Source organism: Hemiscyllium ocellatum, chromosome 1 (assembly GCF_020745735.1).
Source record: "Hemiscyllium ocellatum isolate sHemOce1 chromosome 1, sHemOce1.pat.X.cur, whole genome shotgun sequence".
Taxonomy (NCBI): domain Eukaryota; kingdom Metazoa; phylum Chordata; class Chondrichthyes; order Orectolobiformes; family Hemiscylliidae; genus Hemiscyllium; species Hemiscyllium ocellatum.
The window spans coordinates 38,246,965-38,259,090 of NC_083401.1; the positions used below are offsets into that span (position 1 = coordinate 38,246,965).

Sequence of the window (12,126 nt, forward strand, 5' to 3'; positions counted from 1 at the left end):
CCATGTGATCTAACTTTACTGATTAGTCTACCATGCAGAACCTTGTCAACCTGGTCATCTCGATTACCTCTTAATAATGAAATAGAATTCCTATGATCTAGACTTGGAGGGAGGAAACTACAGGAAAAGTTGAGATCGCAAAAGGTGACACCATTTCTTTTCTAGAATTTCTCAGTCGTGTTCATTGGAAGTTAGGGCAGGTTCTTAGCAATGTTCTTGCAATAATGCAATTATTACACAAATACTTTATGAAAACCTGGAATAGTGCTTCAAAAATACTTAAGGCAACAGAATATTTAATTTCAGAACTTTTATTCAGAACTTCTCTAAAACAAAACTTACAATCATTGTTCATATCAACAAATTTTAAACCACTTCCTTCAACTGTTCCGAGATGTAGCACAAAAATGCAAAGACCTGCTTCCTCGCTGCTCTTATTTTCCTTGTTCACTGTAATTTTAAGATGAACTAATTTTGCCCTGAAGTGTTGTTTGGATTGTTCTGTATTTTTCAGTACAACAATGTTCTTTTTCCAGAAATCTGATTTCCTGGAGACTTATGTGCTTTTAAACGGGATTGTACGTTGCTAATGATGGATTCTGGAGTTAAAGAATAGCTGCATACTGGAAGCGGATCCATGAGATGGAATGTTTTCCGCCAATAGCTAATGGATCTGGGAACCTGTATGGACTCAAGATTCTTGAACTTCTGAGGCACAGCTCTCTCTCAAAAAAAAGTTACAGACATTTTAAACAGAAAATGCTAAAAATGTAACCTCTCGTAAATGTTTTGAAATTAAGTAACAAGGACTCAAATTAGTAAAGCAATCAATCAAGAGCCCTCAGGTGCTATGCAGTAAACTTGTAAATAGCTTTAGTAGCATGTTTTTATTTGCATATTAATTACATTGTGATTTAAAGCTTTTTTAGGATTACAAAATTGAGTTGATGTAATGCATATGTGACACAAAACTGCTATAACACAACATTATGGAATAGATGCAATCTCAGTACTGTAATGAAGTTTTTTTTCACAAGTGGTCATGTGGGTAAAATGTTCATATTTCTGAGAATTTATCAGATAGTTTGATTAGGTTTGCCCTTAACCCTCACAACCAGCTATATTAATTGGAAGCTATACCAAACAGGCCAGAAAATTCAGAAACTGCATTATTCAACATCTTCCAACTGTTTACAACCTAATGATTTGATGTTGCATCAAAATATAATAATAAATGGAATCGTGATGCAAGTACAGGCACTTTGTAACCAATCAACAGGGTGTTCTAAATACACTGTGGCAGTACGGCATATTCCAATCAGTTATGGCTTCCAAGAATTATTTCAGTCATTGCACAGCAGGCCTACCAGTGGCTGATTTACATTCCTACATTTGCAAGGTCATGTGCTGACATTTCTTGCATCAATTTCAAAGAAAGATTTATGCATTAAAGCAAATATAAGTTAACACTAAATTTTATAATTTAAGCCACAGGGAAACAAAGGTACAACTCAATGTTTAGCACATCTTGTCCAGGGCAATTAGTGACGGGCAATAAATGTTGGCCTAGAAAGTGATACCCACGTCCCAGTAACACTTTTTTTTAAGAAAACTGGAGCACCACACACACACACACACCCCCAAAGAAAAAAAACATCATCTCAAAGAACAGAGGCAGATTTTAGGCTTCAGAGAACATGTTTTAGTTTTTAGGTCCCGAATTTACATAACACTACAAGCTTCTTTAGCATAGAAGAAAATAGTGGCACAAGAACTTTATTTCAAATCCCATGACAGAACAAAAGAGACAACATCAATTGCTTCAAAATATTAACTTTCTTTTAAAAGGAATCAGAGCTTTCTCTAAAAAAAATTCAGAAAACATCTTTAGATAAATGCTTTGCCCTACTTTAAGTAGATGAAAAATAGGTTTGACCTATTTTGACCCAGTCAATGCAGCCAAGATGATCTTTTTAAGAATTGCATAATTTCAAAAATAAATTTATTACGTTCAACCAAATTAATAAAAGCCTTTTTTGCTAACTCCATCATTCTCTCCTGAAGGCACTATTACTGGGATGCGATTTCAAAGGCACCATCTTCTGTCACAGAAAACTGCAGAGCAAACACTGCTGCTCTGATGTTATCCAAGGCTAATTCACCAGGGCAGATTTTGGAGGATTCATTTAATGGACATTAAATGAGTACTCCCATTTAGCTTAGAGATGAGACCAATCAAAATATCACAATAAATAGCCTGGCTGTGATCAACAAGCTCAGGATTGACTAGAAATTGTACCTTGAACCTTCTGGACTACATTGTTTACTACAGCACATGGTGCATTTATCCACACTAGATTATTAAGTGACCTAGAAACTAAAGATAACCAACTATTCAGCATGCCCTGGCTTTCAAGTACTAAGCACTTCCAGGTCAGAATTGTTACTTTTCTGAAACGCAGAATTGGAATCCAAATCCAAATCAAACTCCAGGGCTTGGCTGTAACTAAACAACTCTATTAGGATTTGTACAAATATTGTGTAACTTCAGGTTCTGCTCCAATCTGGCCCCCATAACACGAAATACAAATCTCCCTTTCAGATCAGATTCATCAACGTTTCAGGCTCAAATGAAGGGCAGTGACATACGGCAAGAGGAAGTAATCCAAGTGTATACGATTTAATGATTAAATTTTACTACTTCTAATTTTCTCCTATCTTAATCCATAAGAGTAGAGGAATGGGAGGTTGTCCACAATTGGTGGTCCATTTACCTCATCTGCATTTCCATTTGTGTGTAGGAGACCAGACAGTGACTGCCAGCAAGATATTAAATTGGACAGTGCATATCTAAATAAATCTTGCCTACAGTTTCTTTTCTCCCCACTTCTAAACAGCAGTATCTGGATTTTCTCTTCTGAATCACTGAGACATTACTTCATACTGATATTGTCTCAAAATCGACGAGATCAACAGGTACTGAAATCAGATTCTTCCTAATTTTAATCAAGACCATGCAGTGTTTGCCAGAAGTACAGATTGTTTGCTTACTCCCTGCTTTTCCCAAGAAAATTGCATTAAAATTACAAAAGGAATGCAAACCATTTAAAAAAGTGTATTTTCTCCATCCTAGAAACACTGTACATGCTTATAGGTAATTCAATCATTGATAAAGAATTACATCTCAGAACTGGCTACTACAATATGTTATACTAAAGATCTCAACATCTGGCTCAGTTATTGCATTTGAGTCAGAATTACAGTATTTAACACCTCAGCAACTGTGAAACAAAGGAATTCCTCACAGTAACCAAGGGTATAGTATACTTCACAATAAAGCACCAATTATTTGAACTGTTACAGAGACGATGCATATATTTTGGGTTGGAAGGGGCACCTTGAAAATTCAGTCAATAGAAGAATAAAAAATTGCTGTGAACTTCAACAGTGGCTGTAAATGGAACTACACTACATTAATCGCAACAAAATATTACAATTTTGTCTTCTGCTTCCATCAGACTTCAAGCTCATTCAAGCTAAGGATTTCAGACTCCATTTCGGTCATCCATTTTTGTTCTCATTCCAAGGAAGTGCTGCACCAGCACTCTGAATGCTGCCAGTCAACAAAGTTTTTGATACTTTGAAAACAAAAAAGTGGTAGCATTGTGGAGAATGCACAAAGTGTTGAAATTGAGTTCTTGGCTGCAGCGTGACTGCTATTTCATTCTTCTTCCCTTCAACCACCCCATCCAGCTCCTGAATACAAAATCAAGTCTATGCAAAATTTATCAATCTAAAGAGATGATGTCTGGTATGCTGCTGCCTCCTCCGGCTCCTGCTATCACCCCAGTTTCTGCTCGACTGTTGCTGCTTCCGCTGCCCTCATGATGCTGGGTTGATGAGATGATGCTTCCACCCACAGTGGTGGGTGTTATAGTCGGTGATCCAACAGCAGTGGAGAGATTGTCCAGAAATATAGATTGACAGTACTGTAGTTGAGGAAATAGAGGGAACAATAAGTAAATGAATGCTCTATGATCCAGTATGACCTGACAGTTTGTTAGAAGGGGGAAAAAAACTTTTCCCTCTGAACCATCCCACAGTCGAAGTTATTCAAGTAAAATGCTCACAGACCTCGACACATTTGCAAGGAAGTAGCAAGGAGAATGCTAGAGCAGACAATGCAGTAGATCCTCCCTTCTGGTAGAGTACTTGCTAGACTGTTTAGCACACATCAATATCTATAGAAATTACTGACATGAAAACTAGAGTTCTTTGTTTTCTTTATGGAACTGTTTTTGTTTTAAAAACCCGCCAAGCTTTAATTTTAAAAGGTTATTTAATTCCCAATCAATTTACCAAAACATCATAGAATTCCGAAAATGTGGAAAGAGGCCATTTGGCCCATTGAGTCTGCAATGACCGTCCTAAAAACATCCCACCCAGTATCTACACTCAGCCTATCCCTATAGCACTGCTCTTCCCATGGCTAATCCATCTAGCCTGCACACCCCTGGACACGACAGGGTAATTTAGCATGACCAATCCACCAAACCTGCACATCTTTGGACTGTTGAAGGAAACGGGAGGACACGGTGAAAGACACAGACAGAACAAGGAAATTTCCCAGAGTCATTCAAGGCTGGAATCTAACTCTGGACCCTGGCATTGTGAGTCAGCAGTGCTAACGACTGAGCCACCAAGCTGCTCCCCATCTCGGCCTTGCTAAACTACTAATCATGCTAACTTGTGATCCACTATACAGTTAAGAGAAAGCACAAAATTATACATAACATGAAGATGATCTTGAACACTATTGTTTCTGTGTGAAGATGCACCTGCATAATTTTGTATTTAAAATTAATAGGAGGGAAGTCGGTCTTGATTACAGTCTGGAACAGTATTGCAATTGTTAGAGCAAATAAGCTATTTTAATTAGACAATAGGTGCAGAGTAGGCCATTCTGCCCTTTGAGCCAGAACCACCATTCAATATGATCATGGCTGATCATCCTCAGTCAGTATCCTGTTCCTGCCTTATCCCCATAACCCTTGATTCCACTATCCTTAAGAGCTTTATCCAACTCTTTCTTGAAAGTATCCAGAGACTTGGCCTCCACAGCCTTCTGGGCAGAGCATTCCATACACCCATCACTCTCTGGGTGAAGAGGTTTCTCCTCAACTCTGTTCTAAGTGGCCTACCCCTTATTTTTAAACTGTATCCTCTAATTCGGGACTCACCCATCAGCGGAAACATGCTTCCTGCCTCCAGAGTGTCCAATCCTTTAATAATCTTATACATCTCAATCAGTTCCTCTCCCAGCCTTCTAAACTCAAGAGTATACAAGTCCAGTCGCTCCAATCTTTCAGTGTAAGATAGTCCTGCCATTCCGGGAATTGACCTCGTGAACCAACGCTGCACTCCCTCAATAGCCAGAATGTCTTTCCTCAAATTGAGACCAAAACTGGACACAATATTCCAGGTGCGGTCTCACCAGGGCCCTGTACAGCTGCAGAAGGACCTCTTTGCTTCTATGCTCAATTCTTCTTGTTATGAAGGCCAGCATGCTATTAGCCTTCTTCACTACCTGCTGTACCTGCTTGCTTGCTTTCATTGACTGATGTATAAGAACACCTAGGTCTCGTTGTACTGCCCCTTTACCGAACTTGACTCCATTTAGGTAGTAATCGGCCTTCCTGTTCTTGCCACCAAAGTGGATAACCACACATTTATCCACTTTAAACTGCATCTGCCATACATCTGTCCACTCACCTATCCTGTCCAGGTTACCCTGTATTCTCCTAACATCCTCTTCACATTTCACCCTGCCACCCAGCTTTGTCTCATCAGCAAATTTGCTATCATTTTTAGTACCTTCATCTACATCATTAATGTACATTGTAAAAAGCTGCGGTCCCAGCACTGATCCCTGCGGCCCCAGCACTGGTCACTACCTGCCATTCCGAAAGGGAGCCGTTTATTACTTCTGTTTCCTGTCAGCCAACCAATTTTCAATCCATGTCAGGATTTTGCCCCTAATACCATGTGCCTTAATTTTGCTCACTAACCTCCTATGTGGGACTTTATCAAAGGCTTTCTGAAAGTCCAGGTATACTACATTCACTGGATCTCCCTTGTCCATCTTCAGAGTTACATCCTCAAAAAATTCCAGAAGATTAGTCAAGCATGATTTCCCCTTCATAAATCCGTGCTGACTCTGACCTATCCTGTTACTGCTATCCAAATGTCATATTTTCGTCCTTTATAATTGACTTCCGCAATTTTCCCACCACTGAGGTCAGACTAACTGGTCTATAATTCTGTTTTCTCTCTCCCTCCTTTCTTCAAAAGTGGGACAACATTAGCCACCCTCCAATCCGCAGGAACTGATCATGAATCTATAGAACGTTGGAAAAAGATCACCAATGCATCCAGGATTTCTAAAGTCACCTCCTTCAGTACCCTGCAGACCATCAGGCCACAGGGACTTATCAGCCTTCAGACCTAATGATCATATTGAATGGCGGTGCAGGCTCGAAGGGCAGAATGGCCTACTCCTGCACCTATTGTCTAAAATAGTTGCCTCGCTTATCTTTGTAAATTTTTCTGAAAAACAGAATTATGTTTGCAGCTCTCTGGTACCACCCCTGAAACTAAGGAAGATGAAAAAAATTATTGCCTGTGCCTCTGCAATTTTAATTCCAACATCCTCCATATTCTTGGATGGATCTTAACTGGTCCAGGTGTCTTGTCAACTTTAAATACAAAACAGCCTATTCACTCAAATTCTAAACTCTTCTAGCAACTAAATTTCCAAGGGCTGTTTAGAATCTTCCTCCTTGGTAAAAAGATTCATATGCAAGACAAAGACATTTGTTTAATATTTCAGTCATGACTTGTTCCTCCACATACACAGCAGCCTTAATTTCTCCTTTGCTCTGACCTCACAACTTATTATTCTCCATTTTAATGTTATGCTTTTCTCCCAGTATTCTGTACAAGTTGGTATTCCAGCCTATTATCTCCTGATCTCCACATTTTGCTGAGTTAGCGTAAATTCTCCCGATCACCAAAAGCAAAGCTACCTCCATCACGCTCCCCCCACAGTCCCAGCTCTGCCCAGGTGCAAAATGCCTGTCGAGCTTCCATTTTCAGCACAACCAGTCCCAGTGTCCCAAGAATCTAAAGCCCTCCCTCCTGTACCAACATTCCAGTCATGTATTCATCGATCTTATCCTCCTATTTCTATTATGAATTGCATGTGGCTCAGGGAGCAACCTGCAGAGTGCAGGTACAATGCCTGAGAAAAAGTTGATCTAGATTTCTTGAGTGCTGGGCAAAAGGCCAAGAGACAATTTGGAGATGCTAAATCTGTATTGACTGGTATGATGAGTATTATGAATTTTCATCTCCTGCCACTGGCTCCCTTTGTTCCTTAAGCATCAGTCTGCTCAATGAGCAATTCCCAGTCAAGTCTACATGCAGATGCTGAGACTCATACTACAGGGGTCTCAGAAGCAGTCATTGAATCTGCCAAGAACTTGATAATGAATAATGTGTGGGGGAGGAAGAGTTAGAGTAGAGGACAGCAGTATCGGGGTACTGTTAGAATCAATCTCACAAAAGATGTGCAATAGTATCTGCTCTGAACGTGACAGTTCTGTTCTCTTGCCATCTCGTGTTAAGAAAATCACATGCATACATACCTGAGGATCACTCTGAAACAATGAGAAAAAGTCCAAATCTGAAAAAGAAATTGCATTTACAAATCAGATGAGATACTGTAAAATGATTTGAAATTTAGAATCAAATCAGTTTGCTCAACCTTCAAATGTAGTTTAAGTGCAAGCGTCATTTGGGTATGTCTTCCATTTAAGAGAGAAGCACCTATTGAGACACATGGTGTGTTGCTTATTTTCCAAAGGAAGTGAGGCAAATTGTTGGACAGTAGGAGGGACCTGAGTGAAGTTTAATTAATATTGGTTACTGCTAATCAACATGACAATTAGGTGATCATTGCGGAAAGTGTGATGTATATTAAAGTCTGCACACATGGATAATAGGAAACATTCAAGTTTATTCACACAAGACAGGAAACATTGTCACAAATTGATCCTAAGAGGCCAAAGATGCCATCATAGCTAACATACAGTTTTGGAAAATATACAATTTAATTTTATGTTAATCTGTTAGTATGACCACCTTAATCACCCTGCATCACTATGATGGACAGATGTGAAAAAGAGGAAAATTTCCCAGGTTCACACAAAAAAAGCAAAATTCCAACCTGACCAATTATCACTATCAGTCTACTCCCATTCATCAGTAAAGCGAAGGAATGGGTCATCAACTGTGCTACTAAGTGGCACATGCAAAGGTCTAACCTGCTCAACGATGCCAAGTTTGCATTCTGCCTGAATCATGTCTCCTGACCACATTACAGAACAGGTTCAAACATGGAGAAGAGCGCTAAACTCCAGAGGTGAAGAAACTGTCCATGACATCAACACAATATTTGACCAACTATGGTAAGGAGGAGCTCTAACAAAACTCAAGTCAATGAAAATCAGAGGAAGTCTCTCCATTGATTGCACAGAATTTAAAAAATGGGTACGGCTCTTGGAGGTCAAGCATCTTAACCCTCACTGCAGGAGTTCTCAGGCACTGTCCTTGGTGCAACTACCTTCTGCTGCTTCAATTACCTTACCTCCATCATAAAGGTCAGAAATGCAGATTTTCTCCGATAATTGCACACTGTTCAGCACTACTCATGACTTCTCACACACTGAACAAGTCTGTGCTCATATGCAGCAAGACTGGAATCCATCCAGGCTTAGGCTAATAAGTAGCCAATAACATTCACACAACACAAGTGCCAGGCAATGAGCATCTCCAACAAGAGCATCTAACCATTTTTCCTTCATGAACAATGGCACTACATTTACCAATCTCTCGTATCAACAACCTGGGTAGGTGCATTGGTTTACCACTGATCAGGAATTGAACATCCATATGGATGTGGTGGGTAAAATAGCAAGACACAGGTTAGCAAATTTGAAGGAATGCATCTCAGTCTCCCTAAAGCCTCTCCATAATCTACAAGACATGTCAGAAGTGTGATGAAATATTCTCCACTTGCTTATTTGCAGCTCCAATAACATTCAAAAAGCTCAAGACTATCCTGGACAAAGTAGTTCATTTGATTGTTATCCCATCCACCACCTTCCTTCCTCTAGCACTGATGCACAATGCCAGCATGTACTACAAACAGCACTGTGGTAGTAAACCACTGAGGTTCCTTCAACAGCAGCTTCAAAACCTGTTACTCCAACCATCTAGAAAAGACATGTTCAGTAGATGCAGAGGAATTCACTGCTCTGGGAGACCAGGAAGAAAATTACAGGGGCTTGGACCAATAGTTTTAATCCCTCTCAGGTCACAGGGATGTGCAAGAGGATTGGAGGACAGATGATATGGTTCCATTTTGAACAGGGATGGTTGAAATAAAATAGGGAATTTCAAATCAGTGTGGTGGAGAAGGTTCAATGGGTCATTGAATATATTGTTTTGCATATTCCTCAAGCTCTTATTGGGTGAGGAGTGCAAATAGTTCCTTGCGCCATAGTTCAAAGATTACACCCATCCCAACGTCATTCTGAGGATTCCACAAATCCCAGTACAACATGAGAGATCGGGTTATCACTCCTATTTCTCATCAAGCACACAGAATAAATGGTCCTCGTGTTAAACAGGAGACAATTCAATGCTCAGTTTGTATTAGCTATTAACGAGTGAGGGGTTTTACAAGAACTACAATTGCGTGGGAGAAAGAAACATTAACAGATACAGGGAAGCAATGAGGATGAGGGGGTGCATGGTGGCTCAGTGGTTAACACTGCTGCATCAAGGTCCCAGATTCAATTCCAGCATTGGGTGACTGTCTGTGTGGAGTCTGCATATTCTTCCCATGTCTGCGTGAGTTTCCTCCGGGTACTTCGGTTTCCTCGCACAGTCCAAAGATGTGCAGGTCAGGTGGATTGGCCATGCTAGATTGTCCATAGTGTTAGGTGTGTTAGTCAAAGGGAAATGGGTCTGGGTGGGTTACTCTTCGGAGGGTCAGTGCGGACTTGTTGGACCGAAGGGCCTGTTTTCAATCTAATCTAAGCTAATTAGAATAATTCACAAGGAGAAAAGTATGACCCTTAATTAAGCAAAGGATCCATTCAGTGGCATTGACAATTATTACAGCTCAGCAGGTTTTGCAATTAAAGTATCCTCAGAAATGGGCAAGCTCCTAACTTTCTCCATTTATATTTAGGCAGCATTAAAACTAAAGCTAACAAGGGAAATGACGAGAAGAGATAGTTGGAAATAATCTTTAAGGATGCTGAGTGAGCACAGGCTCGAGGACTGTGGACAGCTGCGCTGCACACCACCTATAAAGAAAACAAGTTTAAGTTTGCACCTATACTTGTGATTTTTTGATGACCTCCCAGGCCACAGACACCTGTCGTACTATTCTCCAAGAATCATTGCACTGGGCTAACTGGGACATTGACAAATTGCCTTTCTTAATGCGTAAAAGGAGGTATATGCCATATCATAACCTGTCCTTACTTTGAATCTCAGGTGGAAGGGCCATTGTTGAGTGATGGAATGTGGCTGGATAGTCTGCCAACTGAGGCAGAAAACTTGTATCAACAGTCGTGACATTTGGCAATCGAACTGCAGGTGGCTGATAGGCAAGGACCCTGTAATTCAGAGAAATGAAAAGTAGTAAGCTTTTTCCATTAACATGAAGAGTGTTTAAAATAAGCCATTGTTAACACAGCCATTGTTGTTACAAATTCCGTGAGGAAATGCATCATTTGTTGTGTACTCAAGACGTACAGAAATTTTTAGATTTGAACCTTAGGATTTCTAGACTCAGTCTCCATCTTTGGCACCTGCTAACACCATAGTGGTAAAATAAATGGCCAATTTCTGACTTCAATATGAAATGGACTAAAATGTTTTCTTATTTTAAAAAGAGAAAAAAAACACTGACTTACGACAGTCACAGTGATCATTCGACTATTATGATGTGGAGGAGCCGGTATTGGACTAGGGTGGACAAAGTTAAAAATCACAACACCAAGTTATAGTCCAACAGGTTTATTTGGAAGCACTAGCTTTTGGAGCGCTTGTCCTTCATCAGGTGGTTGTGGAGTATAAGATCATAAGACAGAATTTATAGCAAAAGATTATAGTTCAAAGTTTGTGAGAAGATTTGTAGCTCAGGTGCTCGTTGTTGTGGTTCTGTTCGCCAAGCTGGGAATTTGTGTTGCAGACGTTTCATCCCCTGTCTAGGTGACATCCTCAGTGCTTGGGAGCCTCCTGTGAAGCGCTTCTGTGATGTTTCCTCTAGCATTTATACGATTTGTACTTGCCGCTTCCGGTTGTCAGTTCCTGCTGTCCGCTGCAGTGGCCGGTATATTGGGTCCAGGTGGATGTGTTTGTTGATAAAATCTGTGGATGAGTGCCATGCCTCTAGGAATTCCCTGGCTGTTCTCTGTTTGGCTTGTCCTATAATAGTAGTGTTGTCCCAGTCAAACTCATGTTGCTTGTCACAAAACTAGCCACAAAACGACACGACCAGCTATCCTTAGTAGCCACACACGTGGATGACAAGCAACATGAGTTTGACTGGGACAACACTACTATTATAGGACAAGCCAAACAGAGAACAGCCAGGGAATTCCTAGTGGCATGACACTCATCCACAGATTCAATCAATAAGCACATCGACTTGTACCCAATATAACGGCCACTGCAGTGGACAGCTGGAACTGACAACCGAAAGTGGCAGAGACAAGCCACTATAAATGCCAGAGGAAACATCACAGAAGCGCTTCACAGGAGGCTCCCAAGCACTGAGGATGTCACCTAGACGGGACGAAACGTCTGCAACACAAATTCCCAGCTCGGCGAACAGAACCACAACAAAGATTATAGTGTCATACTGTGATATGTTGAACAAACATGGATTGTTCAGTCTTTCATCTTTTAGGATGGGTTGCAGATTTTGGTTTATTAATATGTAAACCCCAGAACTTCTTTTACATCACCTTTGAGATAACTTAAGGT

At 40.4% G+C, this 12,126-nt stretch overlaps 1 protein-coding gene across 2 annotated transcripts in view; it reads right to left on the reverse strand.

Annotated features, from left to right (window-relative positions):
• Positions 1 to 295: 295 nt before the first annotated feature.
• The window catches only part of pias2 (protein inhibitor of activated STAT, 2), a 75,177-nt gene continuing 63,346 nt past the window's right edge, over positions 296 to 12,126 (reverse strand). For both annotated transcript variants that reach the window (XM_060846892.1, XM_060846975.1), the window contains exons 12-14: positions 10,618 to 10,751; positions 7,707 to 7,744; positions 296 to 3,989 (exon numbers count right to left, since the gene is read on the reverse strand). In XM_060846892.1, coding sequence (XP_060702875.1) covers positions 3,789 to 3,989; positions 7,707 to 7,744; positions 10,618 to 10,751 — 373 coding nt within the window. In that variant the 3' untranslated portion in view covers positions 296 to 3,788. The remainder of the gene's footprint in view (positions 3,990 to 7,706; positions 7,745 to 10,617; positions 10,752 to 12,126) is intronic.